This window comes from Ovis aries, chromosome 1 (genome assembly GCF_016772045.2).
Source record: "Ovis aries strain OAR_USU_Benz2616 breed Rambouillet chromosome 1, ARS-UI_Ramb_v3.0, whole genome shotgun sequence".
NCBI lineage: Eukaryota > Metazoa > Chordata > Mammalia > Artiodactyla > Bovidae > Ovis > Ovis aries.
In genome coordinates, this window is record NC_056054.1 from 112,612,025 (window position 1) to 112,630,985 (window position 18,961).

Sequence of the window (18,961 nt, forward strand, 5' to 3'; positions counted from 1 at the left end):
TTTGTATTTGTGTTTTAAGGGTGTGGAGATACAGAACTAGGCCGAATGGGGAGTCTTTCTGGGACTCAGTTCCCTCTCTGAACAGATGGGGGCCCACTCAGAGCCGTGGGGGTGGGGATGGGGTGTGGGACCAGGACACGGTGATGCCAAGGTTTACACTGGTAAGAGAAGAGGGAAGGCAAACGAGACTCGTGAAGCTGTAAGGAAGCCTGGAACTAGAGTGCAGGCACGGGGGTCCACGGGTTTTGCCCGCGTAGGGGGCTGCCTCTCGAGAGCGTGGTACCCAGGGACCCCTGCGGATAAACACGGTACGCTGCCGGGCTGCCCTAGCTCCCACAGGCCCAGGCTGTTGCTAACATCAAGGAGCTGTTGATGGAGCCACTTCCCCACGGACCAGCCTCCAGTGCCCCTATCTACTCTCCTTACAACCAAAGCTCCTGGGAGCCTCCCTCCAGGGTTCTCACCCTAGGTGGGCCTGGGAAGCTCGAGCTGGGGAATGCTGACCAGGATTCAGCTCTCGCCGCTCCAGCCCTGAAGGGAGAGCCGTGCGGGATATGGCCGCTCTCTCCAACAACCCGGCATCGAACCAGTTAATCTCCAGCTTCAGAGAACCGCCTTCTACAGGCTGGAGCGTCCGCGAGACTAGAATGGACGGAAAGTCGGAGAGGCCAGAAAGCTTGGGGGCGGAGGCAGCGGGCTGAAAGCACTAGGCCTGGATGGGGGTGGGAGGGAAAGCGCTCCAGAACACCGGCGTCCAGTTGGGCCCCCGAGCCCTGCGCGAGCAGATAGCGTGGGTGTGGCCCTTACCCGCCTCGCCTGTCCCCCCGGATCGCCGGCGGGGTGATGCGCTGAGATCGCTAACTCCTTTCGCCTCATTTTTCTCGTTCCCCTCGTGGGTGAGTCCTAGGCCCTGGGAGGGGACCTCAGAGTTCCACCGCCGCATCCGCCGGCTCTGGGTTTCCCCGCAAACAGCGAATGACCGGGGGTGGAACGCGGAGCTCGCAGGTTTTCTGCAGAGCAGGCTGCTTGCAGTCACCCTGGCCGTAGTGCCTCTTCACCCGCAGGTTTCTTCATGGGCCGGACGGTGGTCGTGCTGGGCGGAGGGATCAGCGGCTTGGCCGCCAGTTACTACCTGAGCCGGGCCCCCTGTCCCCCCAAGGTGAGTGCGCTACGCTGCCAGAGAGAGCGCCTTTAATACTTCTCTCCCATTTCCAGCAAGAGCGACTGCGCCGCCCCCTTTTTCTCCTGACCACGCATGCCGCCGCGGCTGTGGCTGTAGGCTGCAGTGCCTCCCTCTTGTCCTCAGGTGGTCTTGGTGGAGGGCAGCGAGCGCCTGGGAGGCTGGATCCGCTCAGTACGCGGGCCAGATGGTGCTATTTTTGAACTTGGACCTCGAGGAATTCGGCCGGCAGGAGCCCTGGGAGCCCGGACCCTGCTCCTGGTGAGCGGCTTGTGCGATGCCTAGGAGGGATTGCGGAGGGGCCTTCACTAGAGGATAGAGTTAAGGGGAGCAAGTGGATTTGGTGGACAGTGCCTTCCTTAGTCTATCCTCTTCTTGAGGACGTGTGGAGAGCAGATTTCTGAGCTTGGCTTGGACTCAGAAGTGTTGCCTGTCCGGGGAGACCATCCAGCTGCCCAGAACAGGTTCCTGTATGTAGGTGGTGCTCTGCATGCCTTGCCCTCTGGCATCAGGTAATGTTATCACTTCCTTACTGCCATCCTTCTCCTTTGCCCTTGTCCTCACATCCCTTCCACTTCCTCATCTCCCAGTCTGTCAGCTGTCAGCCCTCCCAGCAAAAGGGGCCAAACGAATAGAGATGATCCCCTGGAGCTGGGGAGGCAAACCAGAGCTCCCTTTTCACTGTGCCTTCCTCCATGCAGGGGGCTCCTCCGCCCTTCACCTCCCTTCTCCAAGCCTCTGTTCTGGGCTGGGCTGAGGGATTTGACCACCCCTCGTGGCAAAGACCCTGATGAGACTGTGCATAGTTTTGCCCAGCGCCGCCTTGGTCCTGAGGTAACACCACCCAGAAGCCCCCAGATCCCTCCCCTTCTAAAGCGGCTGCAAATCTACCACTGGGGCCCAAACCTACCACTGGGGCCTCTTCTGTAGCCTCTGAAAATGCCCTCTTCTCTTCATACCCAGTAGCCTCCCAAACTCACTGTTGAGGTGAATGCCTTCACTTCCTTCCCATCCATCTGTTGTAGCCAGACTGCTTTCCAAGTAAACCCATGCTGCCTCCATTCCCTGCCAAGCAGGGATCAGTGGAAATTAGTGCAGTTTATTCCTTGGCCTCTTAATCCTAGTCTCACCCTTAAGGTGGCGTCTCTAGCCATGGACAGTCTCTGCCGTGGAGTGTTTGCAGGCAACAGCCGTGAGCTCAGCATCAGGTCCTGCTTTCCTAGTCTCTTCCAAGCTGAGCAAACCCACCGTTCCATATTACTGGGGCTGCTGCTGGGGGCAGGTGAGGGGGCAGTTGGTTCAAGGGTTGAAGATATTAAGGACTGCCAGAGTGAGGGACTGGAGGCAAGGAGTGCTATTTTAATGATTCTTCTCTGCTTCCTTCTCTGCAGGCCGGGGCCCACAGCTGGACTCAGCACTTATTCGCCAAGCTCGGGCTGAGCGCTGGAGCCAGTGGTCACTCCGTGGAGGGCTGGAGACATTGCCCCAGGCCCTCAACGCCCACCTGACTAGTAGGGGTGTCAGTGTTCTCCAAGGCCAGCCAGTCTGTGGGCTCAGTCTCCAGGCAGAAGGGCGCTGGAAGGTAGGCGAGCCTCCTGGACTGTAATGAACGTGTGTGTTAGAGTTTTCATCTTTGTTTAAACTCCAGGACTGGAGTTTCTCTTTTTCTTCTGTCCTAGAAGCTGCTTAAATATGGGCTACCCCAAGTTCTTAGGCCTTATTTGTGGACCTTCCTCCAAGACCATCTGATCCAGATCTGTGGATAGAAGTAGTGCTTATATATAAGTGGCTCCCAACTAAGGGAAAGAACCACCCAGCTCCACTAAACATTTCAAATTGGCCCACTGGCTTTTGTCTGGCCCACTTGCTGGAGTGACAGGGGGGTGATTTTTGTTCTGACTACACAGTTAGTCTCTTCATCCTGAGTCAGCATCCAGTCTCTCCTGCCACTTGGGTGCTAGGAAACGGAGGCAAAATTCCCATGATTTCTGTCTTTTAATGTTTTCATCCTTTCAGGTGTCTCTAGAGGACAGCAGCCTGGAGGCTGACCACATTATTAGTGCCATTCCAGCTTCAGGTAATGGGATAGCCACCCTCCCCTTCCCCAGCCAGGGTGAGGCAGCCTAGCTTCTTCCTGGGCCAACGGGACCATACCATGCCCTTGAACTGCTCATCCTTGTGGGGGTCTTATCCTAAGGATGGTGGCCAAAACTGCACTAGGAATGCCTCCTGAGGCAGGCTGCTCTCTCCTCCAGTGCTCAGCAAGCTGCTCCCTGCTGAGGCTGCACCTCTGGCCCGTGCCCTGAGCACCATCACTGCTGTGTCTGTGGCTGTGGTGAATCTGCAGTACCGAGGAGCTCGTCTGCCTGTCCAGGTGTGACCCAGAAGAGGAGGTGAGACAGACACAGGCTTAACTGGAACACTTCCCTCCTGACCCAGTCTCTGTTTTCTCCAGGGATTTGGACATTTGGTGCCTTCCTCAGAAGATCCAGTTATCCTGGGAATTGTGTATGACTCCGTTGCTTTCCCTGAGCAGGATGGGAGCCTGCCTGGCCTCAGACTGACTGTGAGAGAAGGCAGCCGTGCTTAGTGGGGGTTTCCAAAGGGCTCCTCTCTGCCCCAGTGCAGTAAGGCCAGGCTAGTCAGTGCTATCTTCCCTCCTTAGGTGATGCTGGGAGGTTCCTGGTTACAGACACTAGAAGCCAGGGGCTGTGTCTTATCTCAGGAACTGCTCCAACAGGAGGCAGAGAAAGCTGCTGCCACTCAATTAGGACTGAATGAGCCACCAAGTCACTGCTTGGTCCATCTACACAAGGTGAGTTGGTAACACAAGGTAAACACTCTTCAGCTACCTAGTAGAGGCATGCCTTGGAGGCAGGGACTGATCCATTTGTCACTGTCTATCCAGGCCTGTTGTTCAGTTACTAAGTCGTGTCTGACTCTTTGTGACCCCATGGAACGTAGCACCCAGGCCTGGGATATCAATAATAATGTTTTTCCTGTATGCCTTTTTCTCTCCCCAGAACTCTATCCCCCAGTATACATTAGGCCACTGGCAAAAATTGGGTAAGTTGAGAAAGCAGCTGGGCTGAGAAGAGCCATGAAAACAGACCCCCAGCTGTAATATTCCTTTTATCTTTCCTTTCAGAGTCAGCTGCCCAATTCCTGGCTGCTCAGAAGCTGCCTTTGACTCTGGCCGGGGCCTCCTATGAGGGGGTTGCTGTCAATGATTGTATAGAGAGTGGGCGTCAGGCAGCAGCCCGTGTCTTAGGCACAGAACCTAACAGTTGATCCTCAGCTCCCACTTCTTCTTGCCCCTGGTGGCAGGGATTCTCTCACCCATGAAAATAAAAGTTGCTAAAGCTTGGCTTGGCCTGGCTGTTCTGTCATCCAAGGGCAGAAGGTGGGGGTGGGTGAGCAAAGATAGGCAAAGAGTGCCTGGGACGCAGAAAGCAGGAGCAGAGGCGAGACAAAGTCCTTTATTAGAAAATATATCAAAATCCCAGCCCCCTGAGCCAGGTCCGAAAGAGGGAGCTACTCCATTACTGGCAGAAAGTACCCAGGGAGGGGCTTCCTTCAAACACACTTCCTGGGAACCATAAATAGAATAAATATTCACAGAGGTCCCGGGAGAAGCCAGATCACTCTTCTCTCCATGGAAGAAGAAGGGATTTGGGGTCCAGCCCTGCTCCTACCCCATAGGCAGGGGACTCCTAGGAGTCATCACATAAGTCATGACATCAAGGATTCACAGTCATAAGCCCTGGCAGGTGACCCTAGAAAGAGAGACCCCCCCAGGGCCAGAGGAGCCCAGCTCCAGTCCAGCAGTGAGGAGAGGCCCCTGCCCCCAGCACAGCAGTAAAGTTCAGTTCCCCCACATCCCTCTAAGAGCAGTGAGGAGCTGAGGGTGGGGAAAATATAACCCCTCTGATTCAGTTTCATGATTAAAGTGGGAAAGATTCAGTTTCATGATTAAGGAGTCAGTGTGAACCATGGGGAGCTGTGTGGTTGGCAGTAGGCAGAGGGCCAGGCCTGGCTGGGGGCCGGCGATGCAACATCTCCTGACGGAAGGCTTGGGAAGAACCAGGCGGGTAATGGGGACCAGAGGAAGTCCGGGGACCCCGAGGGTCAGTTCCAATGTCTGCTGTGATGTTGGTATAGAGAGGGCCCAGCTCTCGAGACAGCAACTGATACGTCAGTGAGTTCATTCCATCTTGAGTCCAGGAATTCTGGGTACGGACCAGGAGGTCAAATCTGAGGGTTAGAGATTGGAGACTGAGACCTGGAAAGGAACAGCCAGGAATCTAGAAACTTTTAGGAGCTGCCTGGCTAGGGTGTAGAGCCCTGAGGATTCACTAATAATTCCCAGGCAACCCTCCCGTCCTACCTGTGGGGGTTTTCCTCGTTGCCCTTATCTCCTCGGTGCTTCACCATCTTATAGTGTCCCACAGATGTGGGGGGACGAGAGATCTTCATCCCAGCCAAGCGAACCCTATGGGAAAAGCGAGGGCACCTTGGAGGATCCAGAGTGAAAGAAAGCTGCTGACAGGTGAGCAAGCAGAGCTAAGGCCAGCGAGGGAGGAATTGCAAAGAATAACTATTACTAACTCGATAAAGGGCCAAGTACTGGAAGGGCAAACAGAAAACTCAGAGAAAGAAGGAAAGGCTGAAGATAATGTAAAAGCTACTACTACTACTACTACTACTACAACTACTACTACTACTAAGTCGCTTCAGTCGTGTCCGACTCTGTGCAACCCCATAGACGGCAGCCCACCAGGCTGCCCCGTCCCTGGGATTCTCCAGGCAAGAACACTGGAGTGGGTTGCCATTTCCTTCTCCAGTTTTCCTTTAAAATTAGAGGAAGTTACAGTTCAGTACACACAGGCAAAGTTGTATCCGACTCTTTGTGACCCCATGGACTGTAGCCCACCAGGCTCCTCTGTCCATGGAATTCTCTAGGCAAGAATACTGGAGTAGGTTGCCATTGCCTTCTCCAATGTAAAAGTTGGCTGTCTCCAAATCCTCAGGGCCTAGTGTAGGCAGCCTGGGGGATATAAACAATCGGCAGAGGTAGGTTTGCACCTCCCACCTGTTTCCTCAGTGGCTCCCAGGAGCTGCCTTTGCTGTCTGCAAAGGACAGGGAGAGGAACCATTTTGTCAAAAAAGGTAGGACAAGACTGGGAACCACAGACCCAAGCTCAGCAATTCTTACTGAGATTAGTGGTTGAGCGGCCTCAGCTCTGCTGCACTCCTGCCCCCCACCCACATTTAAGAAAAGGGTGGAACCAGGAAATCAGGACCTGGAAAGAAATGAACTCCAACTCTGATACACAGAAGCAAGAAGTGAGGATGGTTGGGGAAGATACTGAAAGAATACGTACATTTAGAAATTGCTGGGTGCTTTACACACATACAGAAGACAAGAATTCAGAGATGTCTTCCCAGAGGACAAAGCGGGAGGTGAGGCAAGGGGCCCAGCATATCAAGCCCAAATAGTCAAATGACATATGAAATTGGGTCAGCTGAGGCTGAAGGTCAAAATCTTTTACATGCTAAAAATAAGCTGGCATCATGCCAATGGCACAGGCCCTTTCTTTTTTTAAAAAAACAGTGATTCTGGACTATGTGGAGCAGAGCTTTTCCTCTTCCAGCTCTGCAGGAAGTGGCTTGGATGCAATCCTAGCAGAGGCAGGACTAAACAGTTTCTAGGCCCCTTTCCAGTTCTGGAATCCCATGATCCTATTGGGATGGATTGTATTGATCTTGTCTTCTCTCCCGGGAATGTTACTAACCAGGTCTAAGGGACTGAAAGATAACAGAAGGGGGAGCAGCATGCAAAGCCTGACCTGGATAGGCTGCAAAGATAAGGGAGAGGAATAGGCACCTTTCAGGACCAGGGAGCTAAATTAAAAGACTAGGGCTAGAGGTGGTCTTAGAGGACAGGGATCCAGGCTGGGGTTAGGGAAGAAGGTCGTGGCAAGAAGTCTGACCTGGTAGCTATGTCATCATCCTCACCACCCCAGCCCCAGTATTCATTGGGGAAACCATTCATCTTCAGGTACTGGTCAGGAGTGAGCGCCGAGACCCCGCCGAAGTACTGGGGATACGGGAGGCTGGGGAAAGAAAGATCCTTGGATTTCACACATCTTCTGGGAGCCATCCCTCCTTCTTCCACTGGCTGGTGGAATATCCTGCTTCCAGTACCCTCCCGTGCCCTCTACCTGTATCCAAACTTGTTCATGGCAACAGCAACGTGCCGAGGTCCTCGGGGGTCGCACACATACAGATTGTGGTCGTTCTCTGGCAGGAGATCCACATCATGCAGGAACAAGCAGTCCCATTCTTCATCACGCAGGGCCTCCCGCACCCCAACATTCAGCAGCTTTGCCCTGTTAAATGTTCCATTTCCAGCCTGGAAGATAATGGAGGAGAACCAACTAGGTCTATAGGTGGCATGGAGAAGAAGCATAAAAGTGAATGGAGGGAAGTCAAAGTGGGTTATGGGATGAAGAGGATGAAGAGAAAGACAACTTCTTTGTTTTCTCATTCAACAAAAAATTTTCAAGCATCAGTATGTGCCGGATGGGCTTCCCTGGTGGCTCAGATGGTAAAGAGGGAGACATATGAATGTCCTCTTGCAATGCAGGAGACCCGGGTTCGATCTCTGGGTCAGGAAGATCCCCTGGAGAAGGGAATGGCAACCCACTCCAGTATTCTTGCCTGAAGACTCCCATGGACAGAAGAGCCTGGCTGGCACAGTCCATGAGGTCGCAAAGAATTGGACATGACTGAGTGACTAACACACACATGTGCCTGACACACACATGCTATTATTTAGCATTTAATCCCAACAACCATGAAATAGGGGGTATATTCGTTACCACTCTTTGCCTCATTTTAGCAGGTTGGGTGTCTTGCTCAAGGTCACGTATGGAACAAATGGCAGAACCAGAACTTTGGCCCAAATCTATCCACTTCCAAATTCAACAACAGAAAAATCATGGAAGATTACAGGACAATGGGAATACCCTTAAGAAGAAGCATGGGGCTAACATGTTGGCAGAGCAGTGCAAGCTGCTGCTTTCTTACATTCCACAGTCTGACCCTCTTTTAATTATTTTGAGACCCATTATATGAGAGTGGAGTGGAATTTGCTTGAGGCTTCCTTATTAAAAAGAAAATCACAGTGGCGTGGGAACTGGGAGTACCTGGTGGATGACATAAATGCCATAAGCAAGCTGCTGGCGCTGCAGGAACGGATGCAGGTGGTAGAGCAGCAGGCGCAAGTGGTGCTCCCGGGCACGGTGGGGCACAATGATGGCTGTCCGGGACCGGGGCTCACACCTTGCAGGGCGGTATCGGCCCCCCGGTTCTACCCGGGGATTCCTCTCCACAATCTCTGCCAACGATGGCACTGGGCTAAAGGACACGGATACGGGACCCACTGTCAGGAGGGAATGACAAGGTCAGGGATTAGAAGGTCAAGGAGAACTGTCCCTGGCAGTCTGATTCTGGGACTCAGCTCCCCCAAGGGCTTGCTCAGAAATCTCACAAAACCTTGAGTTCCCCATCATTGGCACAACTTTGCAAAGTCTGGAAGGTGAAGGCTCCTCACCTAGCCTGCCTTATTTTAGGGTTCCTTAACCCTCCCCTGCCTCACAAGGTTGGAAGCTTAGAGTTAGCAGGTGGAAAGATGAGGACTTCCAACTAACTCCTAATCCTACCCTGAGGCATGAAGAGCCCATAAACGGGCAGGCAATTGAAAGCTGTGGCTCAATCAAAGAACCCAAGTCGAAACTCCAAATTTAGAGTCCATTCTATCTCAACATTAGCCTACCTCCCAGTTCCATGACCCTCCAGTTTGAAGACCCATGGCTGCCATCCTATACTTTTCCAAGCCTCCCTGTCCCCACACCTTGGCCTTGCCTTCTGCTTTCCTTCTGCACTCACCTAAGAGAGGAGATCGTTCGGGACAGTATGGCAGGCCTTGAGGAGCTGGGAGGCCCCCTGGGGCAACAGGGGCCCCAGGCAGGTGACTGAGGTTACTGTAGACATCATGGGGATGAGAATAGTCAAACGCCGGCTCCTGCTCTCGGCCAAAGAGGGCACTGAGGCTTCGAAAGCCCCCCAACGACAGGTACATCATGACTGCCAGCTGGGAGCCCACAAGCAGGGCCAGGGTGCAGGGCCGCTCCAGCAACCTCCGCAACATCCTGTGCTGGGGTCTGGATGAGAGAGAGAGGAGAGTTCTGGGGGTGGGGGGCAGGAAGGCAGCATGCCAGCAGAGAGATCATTGGGTATTGATGAAGGTGGTGGGCAGGGGTAAAGAGGAAAAAGGAAAAGAACCGAGTCACAGAAGGGAGCACACACCAATACAGAAAGAAACAGAATGTAACCAACGGCAGGCCGCACCACCTGTCACTCCCAGCCTAAGTTTCACTCTCCCCCACCCCTCCCTCAAACAGCTCCTACCACCTACTCAGTCCCCACCCCCGAGAGAATGCTTACATCATTCAAGTCCCAAGGCCATTCCAGAGCATTCTCTGGAGAACATTCCTTCCAATTTTAGAGGGGGAGAGATAGACTCACCTAGATTCAAACTGTCTTCTTCAGGATCATGGGGACTCCAGGAGGTCCCAGGGGAGCAGAGATGTGAAGCATTATATAAAATTGGAAACGCAACAGAGGACAGAGACAGGCTCCATCCAGCACGCCAACAGCAATCTTGGGACCAGCTGGAACAGAAGTGGTCAAGGATAGCCAGCCACCCTCAGAGGGGCAGAGGGCAGGAACAGGGTGAAGCCGGCTTCCCAGCTCGGGAAGCGGGAAGCGAGCGAGGGAAAGTGCTTGGAGAGAAAAGGGGTGGAGCAGGAGATGCTAGGTCCCCGGCTCTGCCCCAGCCATCCTATAGCGTGTCACATTCACTCGGTATTTAACCATCCCCCACGCCAACAGGACCAACCTGTTTGGGGAGTGGGGACAGGGCAACTACTGGAGATTTGGGTGAGGCAGTCCTAACAGGACTGTGAAGTGGCCTCAAGAGAACCCAGGGAGGCGGAAGAAACTGGCTGCTTTCCGTTCTTCACATTTATGGGAGCTAGCTCCGCAGGTGCAGGGAGGCGACCACCTGGGAGCTGCAAGCAAACAACCCCGGAGCGCGGGAGGAAATAGGATGGGGGTAGCGTCCTCTACCTTCTTCTACCTTTCTCCATCCTAGGGTGGGGGTCGGGGTTATTGATGAAATGAGATCGGGAGAGGAAGGGCTGGGCAGAACCTGTCAGAGGAACCTGGGCTAGCTCACCTAGAGGGGCGTGGTCATCGGTCTGGAAGGGGTTACAGCCCAGTTCTTTCGGAGCAGCCTCATCTCATTCCACGCCAACCTCCTCTGGCGATTGATTGCTCTATCTTGCAAAGTGAGCCCGCCGGCCTCTGTCCGGACTTGCACTTAGGTCTCCCTCCTTGCTCAAGGCTGTTTACAGCCTTTACCCAAAACTTCTCACCTTCCCAATCTCCCAAACCTTTCTCCAGGGCCTCTCACCCCACCATCTCCAGCCTACACACCTGGCCTCCTGCCGCCCGTCGTCACCGCCACCCCGACAGCCGGGCAGGAATCGCTGCCGCCATCTTGGAAGCGGGCGCCGCGGGGGCGGGGCCTCGCGTCACGGGGCGGGGCCTCGGAGGGAGGTCGCCCAGGCGTGGAGCGCAGGGTCTGAGCACCGCGGGGATGGTGAGGCTCGCTTCAGGCCGCAGGCAATGAGGGGCTCGACCCTTTGGAAACCGGTGCGGGGGCTCTTCCCCACTGGACCGACTCCTAGCAGGATTCTATTCCCCACCCCTCAATTCAGCCTCTGAGTCGTGTCCGACTCTTTGCGACCCCATGGTCTGCAGCATGCCAGGCTTCCCTGTCCTTCACCAACTCCCGGAACTTGCTCAAACTCATGTCCATCGAGTCGGTGATGCCATCCAACCATCTCATCCTCTGTCGTCCCCTTCTCCTGCCTTCACTCTTTCCCAGCATCAGGGTCTTTTCAAATGAGTCAGTTCTTTGCATAAGTTGGCCAGAGTATTGGAGTTTCAGCTTCAACATCAGTCCTTCCAATGAACATTCAGGACTGATTTCCTTTAGGGTGGACTTTTTTGATCTTGCAGTCCAAGGGACTCTCAGGAGTCTTCTCCAACACCGCAGTTCAAGAGCATCAATTCTTCAGCGTTCAGTTTTAAGATCCAACTCTCACATCCATACATGACTACTGGAAAAACCATAGCTTTGGCTAGACGAACCTTTGTTGGCAAAGTAATGTCTCTGCTTTTCAATATGCTATGTAGGCTGGTCATAACTTTTCTTCCAAGGAGCAAATGTCTTTTAATTTCATGGCTGCACTCACCATCTGCAGTGATTTTGGAGCCCCAAAGATAAAGTCTGTCACTGTTTCCACTGTTTCCCCATCTGTTTGCCATGAAGTGATGGGACTAGATGCCATGACCTTAGTTTTCTGAATGTTGAGCTTTAATCTAGTTTTTTCACTCTCCTTTTTCAGAATCAAGAGGCTCTTTAGTTCTTCGCTTTCTGCCATGAAGGTGATGTCATCTGCGTATCTGAGGTTATTGATATTTCTCCCTTGATTCCAGCTGGTGCTTCATCCAGCCTGGCATTTCACTTGATATACTCTGCATGTAAGTTAAGTAAGCAGTGTGACAATATGTAGCCTTGACGTACTCCTTTCCCAATTTGGAAGCAGTTTGTTGTTCCATGTCCAGTCCCCACCCCTAGACTTATAAAAACAGCCGGTCCAACCAGGACCTTCCTCGGGGCCAAGAGGGACCGAGAGGCAGGCTGGTCTGAATTCGATTTTCAACATGTCAATGGCCCCCCCTGCAACCTAGTGCCACTTATTATCAAAATTGTTTCCTGCTTGGGGTACATCTTTGCAGACCACTCTGGTGCAGTTTTGTATCCCCAAGGTATCCCTCAGGCCTTGAAATAGAAATGGTTCATAAAACAAGGAAACATTGAGGATGAAGAGGTCAGCATCTGCTTTAATGTAAAAATGTGTTTCCCCAGATGTTAGAATAAGACGGAGGCTCCACTAATAGGCAATATATTTATCTTGTGGCTTCTACTACCCGCTTCGAATATTGTGCTCCTTAGACGCAGATGATCACACTGAGAAAACTTTGAATAACTCACAGTGTCTGCCTCAGAAAGCTCACGTTCTTATGTGGGGATGGGAGGAGTTACACACAATATAGTATAATAAATATGATAACCTAGAAACTGCACCTCATTCACAAGTTGAAGTTTGGGAAAGATTTCCCAGAAGTGACAGGAAACCTAAAGTACATGTCCTTCTGTTGTATAAGTTTCTGTTTCCACGTGGCCATTTTACAACTCTGTAGGTAACTGACCCAATGTAAATTCTGTTGTCTGACAGAGGTTCAATTAACCCCCTCCTCCCGAATTTGTGGAAAAACAGTTTTGCCTTCATTTTCATATTTCTGTATCCCTGAATAAATGTGTCTATTCTTTTGTTCAGTTGCTCAGTCGTGTCCAACTCTTTGCGACCCCATGGTCTGCAGCATGCCAGGCTTCCCTGTCCTTCACCATCTCCCAGAGCTTGCACAAACGCATGTCCATTGAGTCAATGATGCCATCCAACCATGTCATCCTCTGTCATCCCCTTCTCCTCCTCCCTTCAGTCCTTCTCAGCATCAGGGTCTTTTCCAGTGAGTCGGCTCTTTGCATCAGGTGGCCAAAGTATTTGAGCTTCAGCTTCGGCATTAGTCCTTCCAATGAATATTCAAGGTTGACTTCCTTTGGGATTGACTGGTTTGATCTCCTTGCTCTCTGAGGGACTCTCAAGAGTCTTCTGCTTGTTTCCTTGTGAGTTAAAACCTTTAACAGGTGTTCATTTTTGTATGTGTATTAACAAAAAGTCTCTCCTTGACCAAATTTTAAACAGGCCCCCTGAGCCCTCTTTTAGACCTCATCCTTGGGCCTATAACCATTTTTAGGAAGAATTCGATATCAGTTTAGCAAGAATCCCCTTACCTTTAATTTCTGATCTCCTTGTCCTGCTTTTAGCAAGAATTCTAAGTTGGTTTAGCAAGAATCTTCTTATCCTTGATGTAATTTTCCATCCATTGACTCTTTCATTCTGCTCATTGGCTATAAATATCCATTTGTCCTTATTGTATATAGAGGGAATTCCTAATAATGTATTTTCCCAGCCTTGAGAAATTCCACAGAAACAGCACCTAGAAAAACAGCATATATTAAGAAACTATGTTAATGGTTAGCGTTCATGTTTTTCTTAGAATAATATCCTTGTTACAAACCCCAAGGCCAGACCCAAAAGGGAGTATGACTGGGATCATGAAAGCATGGACCTTGGAACACCAGGTCGGAGTCAGGCATAAATATTGCTTCAGTTCAGTTCAGTTCAGTTCAGTTCAGTCGCTCAGTCATGTCCAAGACTTTGTGACCCCACGAACAGCAGCACACCAGGCCTGCCATGTCCATCACGAAGTCCCAGAGTCCACCCAAACCCATGGCCATTGAGTCGGTGATGCCATCCAACCATCTTATCCTCTGTCGTCCCCTTCTCCTCGCTGCTTGTTCACTTGCTAATTGTTCCTAAGACTAGCCCAGAAGGGAGAGGCCTGGGGTAAAAACGAGGAGATCTGGGCTCTGTCAGTGTTGTCCATGACATTTAGGAGTATGTGATTGAAACAGCATGTGTCTTGAGAAAGATAAGATCTGAGAAAGTCTTGTGGTCTACAATTAGGAATAAAAGCTGGACTCAGAGTGGACTCTGCACATTAGTCCAATAGAGGCTGCAGGTCCCCTGACCCATTGCCCCAGATTTCGTGTTCTGTCTTCATTCTCGTTGCTCATTCCCGGACCATTAGAACAACAGCTGTATTCAGAGTTGGATCCAGTCTCTCTCTGACAGGGACAGTGTTGGCCCCTATTGCAATAATCCTGAATAAAATCTTTCTTACCATTTTAACAAGTGTCAGAATAAGTTTTTACAGAGTGACAGTTATAATTTTACCCTTTTCTGAAAATTATCTTTTAACAGATGGATTGTGTTCTAGACCAAGAAAACCATAGTGTAGTCTGAAAATGAGGAATAAATTAGGGCATTGGGGAAATTAAAAAATGGATCAGTAGAGCTAAACGATAGGGTGAGGGGAAGGATGAGAGATGAGACTGATGCGGTAAATAGGTGCCAGATAATGAAAGAGTCCATAAACCACATTAAAAGAGATTTTTATCCTGAGGGTAAGATGAAGGCATTAAAATGCTCAAAACAGAGATTTTAGGAAGTTTGCTCTGGTGGAAACGTGGAGCATTATCAGAGTGGTCAAGGCTGGAAGCAGGGACCTAGCAAGGTTACTGCAGAAACCCAGGAGTGAAATGAAGCTCATGCAAAGTAAGGTAATTTCAGTGGGACTAGAGGGAAGAAGACACCTTTGAGAACTTCGGGGAGGCAAATAGGACTTGGTGATTGATGGCATGTGCCAAGTCAGGGAGTTAGAAGACTCCAGGATGAAACTTGGATTTCTAATGTGGACCAATGGACATTTAATGAGAAACAAAACTTAGAAGAGGCAAATTTGGGGGAAACAGTAGCGATGACAAGTTAAACTTTGGACTTAACGAGTTTGATGTGCCTGTGAAGGCTTATAATTATATAATGTTGGATTTCAGTACAACAGCAACTAGTTTTTTTTTTTTTTTTTGGCTGCATCAGGTCTTTGTTGCATCATGGGGAGTTTTTCCTTGTGGTGCCCAGATTCTCTAGTTGTGGTGTGTGGGCTCAGGAGTTGCAGCATACAGGCCTAGTCACGCCAAGGTATATGGGATCTTTTTTCCCCAACCAGGGATTGAACCCACGTCCCCTGTATTGCAAGGCAGATTTTTAACCACTGGACCATCAGGGAAGTCCCACAGTGTCAGCTTTGAAATCTCTGGCTGCGTGATGTTGAGCAATACACTCTCTGGGTTCATCTGTACAGTGAACCCATCTTAAAGGGTTTTGTGATAATTAGAAGTATGGCAAAGGGCCAGCAAACAGTGGATATTCAATACATCTGAATTTTGAGCACAAAATAGGAGTCAAGTAAAAGCCCTACTTTTTTTTTTTTAAGGTCTCACTATATAATGGAAAAGATAGACTTATACAGAAAATTGACACTTAACTCATCTAGAGGACTTTCTTCCAAGCCTCTGCCCCTCCGCGGTGTTCTATTCTTGTAAAACTGATCTTCACCTTCTATCCCTCATATCTACCATCTTCTGACAACTCCTCTACATTCATTTGCAAGCTCCCTGTTTTCAGGAAACTTCACCTCCACTTCTTTACATGCCAGCCACACCCTGGGCTTAGTCATCATCTAGAATGGCTACATTTCTGAAACCGTGAATTCTAATATGCTGGTTTCTACCACAACATCCTGCCTTTTTGTATTCTGAATAAGTCATGGGGCCCCTAGAGGCCCAGTCATGACACACCACGTAACAGAAGACACCCAGTCTAATAACTAAAAATAATAATAATTTAAATCTCTACTTGGGCTTCCCTGGTATCTCAGCGGTAAAGAATCCACTTGCCAACGCAGGAGACGTGGGTTCAATCCATGGATTGAGAAGATCTCCTGGAGAAGGAAATGGCAACCCACTCCATTATTCTTGCCTGGAGAATTCCATGGACAGAGGAGCCTGGCAGGCTACAGTCCACACGGTTGCAAAAGGGTCGGGAGTCGAACACGACTTAGTGACTAAACAACAGCAACAACAAATCTCTACTTAGTTTCTCTAGGAGATGTCAGAGGCATGGGACAACGGAGAGGGAAGCAAGAGCACATTCTAATGCACAGCTCAATGTCTTTAAAATCCTCCTCTGCCACTTAACATTTTTTACTGAGATGGCAGCTTCTTCCCAAAACTACCCTTTCCAACTCTACTCAGTTCCTTACAGGTATTATCCACCAGCTTCAAGTCTGTTCGCTTTATTTTGATTTTGCATAACGGAGAAGAGCTTGGGAGCTGACCTAGCAAGCAGAAATTCTTTCTTCTTCCACCACTAATCTACTCTCCACAAGCGCTTACAGTTTACTTCTCAAAGGGGAGGCAGACACCTCTAGGAACACTTCTGTGACCTCACACCCTACGACCCCCCTCTATCTTGGCACCTGTCACACATGTCTGGAATCTTTGTCTTACCCAAATGTCTGAGCCATCAGACTATGAACTCTCTGAGGACAGAAACCATGTCTTCCTTTTAATTATCCCCTGAATGTAACCTAGAACTTTTGGCACAAATTTTTACAAAATAGCCCAAGTAATAATAATCTTATTATTACAATATAATATAATATTAGATAATATAATATAATATTAGATCAAACAATTTAAGATCATGCCATTACATCTTGGCTCTTGCAAAGCTTAGATTCAGTCCAGCTCCAAAAATCTATGTCCTTTCCAGACACTGTGAGAGAATGATATGATTCCGGTTTGTAACCTAATGGTTTATTTATTGAACAGGTAAGTGTGATGAACAGATCATTTGCATAGGGGAATTAAGTCAATTAATTTATCCCCTCTGACCCATTTTCAGGCCTCAACTCTGCATTTTCAGCTTCTCAATGCTTACTTGCATCTATATTTGAACATGTGTGTCAACGTGTGTCACTGTTAGTGTATTTATTACTGGATCTGCAGGGCCTGTTGTTGGTTGCCCAAAGACTATGAGGGATGCCTTGGATCTACTTCCTCCCCTATCTTTCCTTCCTAAAGCTACTTAAGTACTCAGGGCCTGTCCCCATATAAGGTCCTGTCTCAGGAGGTTTTGCAGCATTGTTCCCCCCCCCCGCCACCCCCGGCCCTAGCTTCTTTCAGAGTGGCTTTTTAAGAACTGGTGGTTTCCTGCAGCTGTCAGCTGGTTACTCTTGTTGCCAATGGTTTTGGCTTCCCCCCAGCAACAGTCAATGAGGAAGGTGTTCAACTGGTTCAGAAGCACCCTCTTATACGAGTTAACAATAAAATGTTAATACATTAAGGTCTACTCTCTTCTTCCTTCCTCCCCAACAAGTCCCGACCATGAGATGAAGGTTTTGTCACTTACCATCAATCTGGTATTTTAGAAAATAAAATATTATAATACTATGTGAAGAGTAAAGAAGCGGGGCTAGGGAGGGGGTGGAAATGTAAATTAATAGCTCATTCCACAGGATACACCCCACCCCAAACCCTGGCTCTCCCACTCCCACCACAAAATTAGTGATTGGACAAATGCCCAGATTCCTTCTGCTCTAACTGCTAAAACAGAGAATCTCTGGGACAGAAAGACTTGAAAGAAATTGGCCCAACTCACAGCTATTGCTTCAGTCTCCTCCCCTACCTCAAACACACAGTCACCCTTGCCATCCTATAAAATAGTTGTCTCTGCTTGAACTTCTGAAAGGACTGGGCTCTCCCAGCAGTCACTGATTCTTCTTTCTTCAGCTCAACATCGTTCTTTTTCCCTTAATGACCAGATATCTGAACTGTCTCCATGCTTTCCTCCCTCCTGTTATTCTTGTTTCTCCTCTGTTTGTCCATCCATACCCCAGCTCAGCCCCATGAAGGGAGTAGATTAAGCAGACTAAGGAGTCAGGGCTAATCCTGGCTCTTCGAGGGAGGTATGCACTCTTTAATCCATAGGAAGAACTTGCTGGACTCCTGACATCAGGATGTTAGGCAGTCTATGGCCTGGTTCTGGGAAGGGTGCTATGATGAGAACATTCCGGAAAGGGTGAGGCCTTGCTTGGGGTTTAGGGCCAGAATGCCCATCAGTTCTCTTTGAGGAGCAGCTCTGTTTTGTCTTTCACTGTCTAACTCCACCCACCTACCCGCCCAATCATACAGGTGGCCTCTGAGCTCAGCGACCTCCCGGGAAAAACGTCTTCATGGCAGTCAGAACCTTATTCAGTGAGAAAACGGCTTTCTCTTAAAATAGTACATATGAAAGTGATTTACAAAGTGTGAATTACCATAGACACTAAGGAAGCATGAGGAGGGGTATCACGATTACCTGTTCATAAGGCCCAGCCCAGGACACTCTCTTTTATTTTATTGGACCACACTGCACAGCATGCAGGATGTAAGTTAGTTCTCTGACCAGAGATCAAATCTGTATTCCCTGCAGAGGAAGCTCGGAGTCCTAACCATTGGACCACTAGGGAATCCCAGGACTCATCCCCCTGAAACCTCACAGTCCACTGAAGCCTGGGCATCAGTTCAGTTTGCCCTTATCATACAGTTCTTCATATGATCCTATCTTTCTCTTTGCGGAGGTATACTACAAAACATTTCCCCAGATTGCAGTGAGCATCTTTAGCCATGTATTGTTTGTGTTTGTACCTCAGGTCTACTTAGTACCGAACTTGGCTTATTATACCATTAGCTCATAGTATTGGCGGCCCAATTTTGCTACTTAGGTGAAACATTTGAAGATCACTCTGGCCTTGTCCCCTCTCCTGTTTCTCCCTCCTCTAGCCTGGCTGATAGGAGGACGGGAGGAAGGGCCAGGGCCGAGCACAGCAGTGGGGCCATACACGATGAAGAGAAGAGATGGAGCGGAGCAGGGGCCTGCCCCGTTCCCAGTGAGTGCCATGCTTGGTGGCACAAACTCCAGTGCACTGTGCAAGGCACTGCCTGGTACAGACGCGAGCAACGAAGCCCAGCCCCAGTGAGCACGGCACACACTACCGCCACTCTCCATGGCTTGC

At 49.9% G+C, this 18,961-nt stretch overlaps 2 protein-coding genes across 9 annotated transcripts; one reads left to right on the plus strand and one right to left on the minus strand.

Moving 5' to 3' along the window:
* Positions 1-691: 691 nt before the first annotated feature.
* Positions 692-4,547, plus strand: PPOX (protoporphyrinogen oxidase). Of its 4 annotated transcripts, none has more exons than XM_027977358.2 (13): positions 692-896; positions 1,048-1,159; positions 1,307-1,441; positions 1,577-1,692; positions 1,882-2,014; positions 2,318-2,462; positions 2,572-2,762; positions 3,197-3,257; positions 3,436-3,554; positions 3,636-3,746; positions 3,846-3,995; positions 4,204-4,246; positions 4,329-4,547. In XM_027977358.2, the coding sequence occupies exons 2-13, from the start codon at positions 1,073-1,075 to the stop codon at positions 4,469-4,471; spliced, it is 1,434 nt and encodes a 477-aa protein (XP_027833159.1). In that variant the 5' UTR covers positions 692-896; positions 1,048-1,072; the 3' UTR covers positions 4,472-4,547. The 4 variants fall into 4 exon arrangements, with proteins under 4 accessions (XP_027833159.1, XP_014947830.2, XP_027833160.1 ...); XM_015092344.3 differs by having other exon boundaries at positions 1,065-1,159; XM_027977359.2 differs by lacking the exon at positions 692-896 and having other exon boundaries at positions 1,065-1,159; positions 1,561-1,692.
* A 92-nt stretch (positions 4,548-4,639) lies between these two features.
* Positions 4,640-10,825, minus strand: B4GALT3 (beta-1,4-galactosyltransferase 3). Of its 5 annotated transcripts, none has more exons than XM_004002689.4 (8): positions 10,745-10,825; positions 9,773-9,918; positions 9,134-9,408; positions 8,392-8,627; positions 7,405-7,595; positions 7,174-7,296; positions 5,568-5,672; positions 4,640-5,434 (listed from the first exon to the last, which is right to left on the minus strand). In XM_004002689.4, the coding sequence occupies exons 3-8, from the start codon at positions 9,393-9,395 to the stop codon at positions 5,161-5,163; spliced, it is 1,191 nt and encodes a 396-aa protein (XP_004002738.1). In that variant the 5' UTR covers positions 9,396-9,408; positions 9,773-9,918; positions 10,745-10,825; the 3' UTR covers positions 4,640-5,160. The 5 variants fall into 5 exon arrangements, with proteins under 5 accessions (XP_004002738.1, XP_060271331.1, XP_012040156.1 ...); XM_060415348.1 differs by having other exon boundaries at positions 9,134-9,432; XM_012184766.4 differs by having other exon boundaries at positions 10,485-10,825.
* Between the last annotated feature and the right edge of the window lie 8,136 nt (positions 10,826-18,961).

Excerpts from the sequence above, each read along its gene's own strand:
- B4GALT3 (XM_004002689.4), bottom strand. The coding sequence starts at position 9,395 with ATGTTGCGGAGGTTGCTGGAGCGGCCCTGCACCCTGGCCCTGCTTGTG. Across the intron at positions 8,628-9,133 it reads CGAACGATCTCCTCTCTTAG|TGGGTCCCGTATCCGTGTCC; the intron begins GTGAGTGCAGAA and ends CCCTCCTGACAG. Across the intron at positions 5,435-5,567 it reads AACGAGGAAAACCCCCACAG|ATTTGACCTCCTGGTCCGTA; the intron begins GTAGGACGGGAG and ends TCTAACCCTCAG.
- PPOX (XM_027977358.2), top strand. The coding sequence starts at position 1,073 with ATGGGCCGGACGGTGGTCGTGCTGGGCGGAGGGATCAGCGGCTTGGCC. Across the intron at positions 1,160-1,306 it reads GGGCCCCCTGTCCCCCCAAG|GTGGTCTTGGTGGAGGGCAG; the intron begins GTGAGTGCGCTA and ends TCTTGTCCTCAG. Across the intron at positions 3,996-4,203 it reads GCTTGGTCCATCTACACAAG|AACTCTATCCCCCAGTATAC; the intron begins GTGAGTTGGTAA and ends TTCTCTCCCCAG.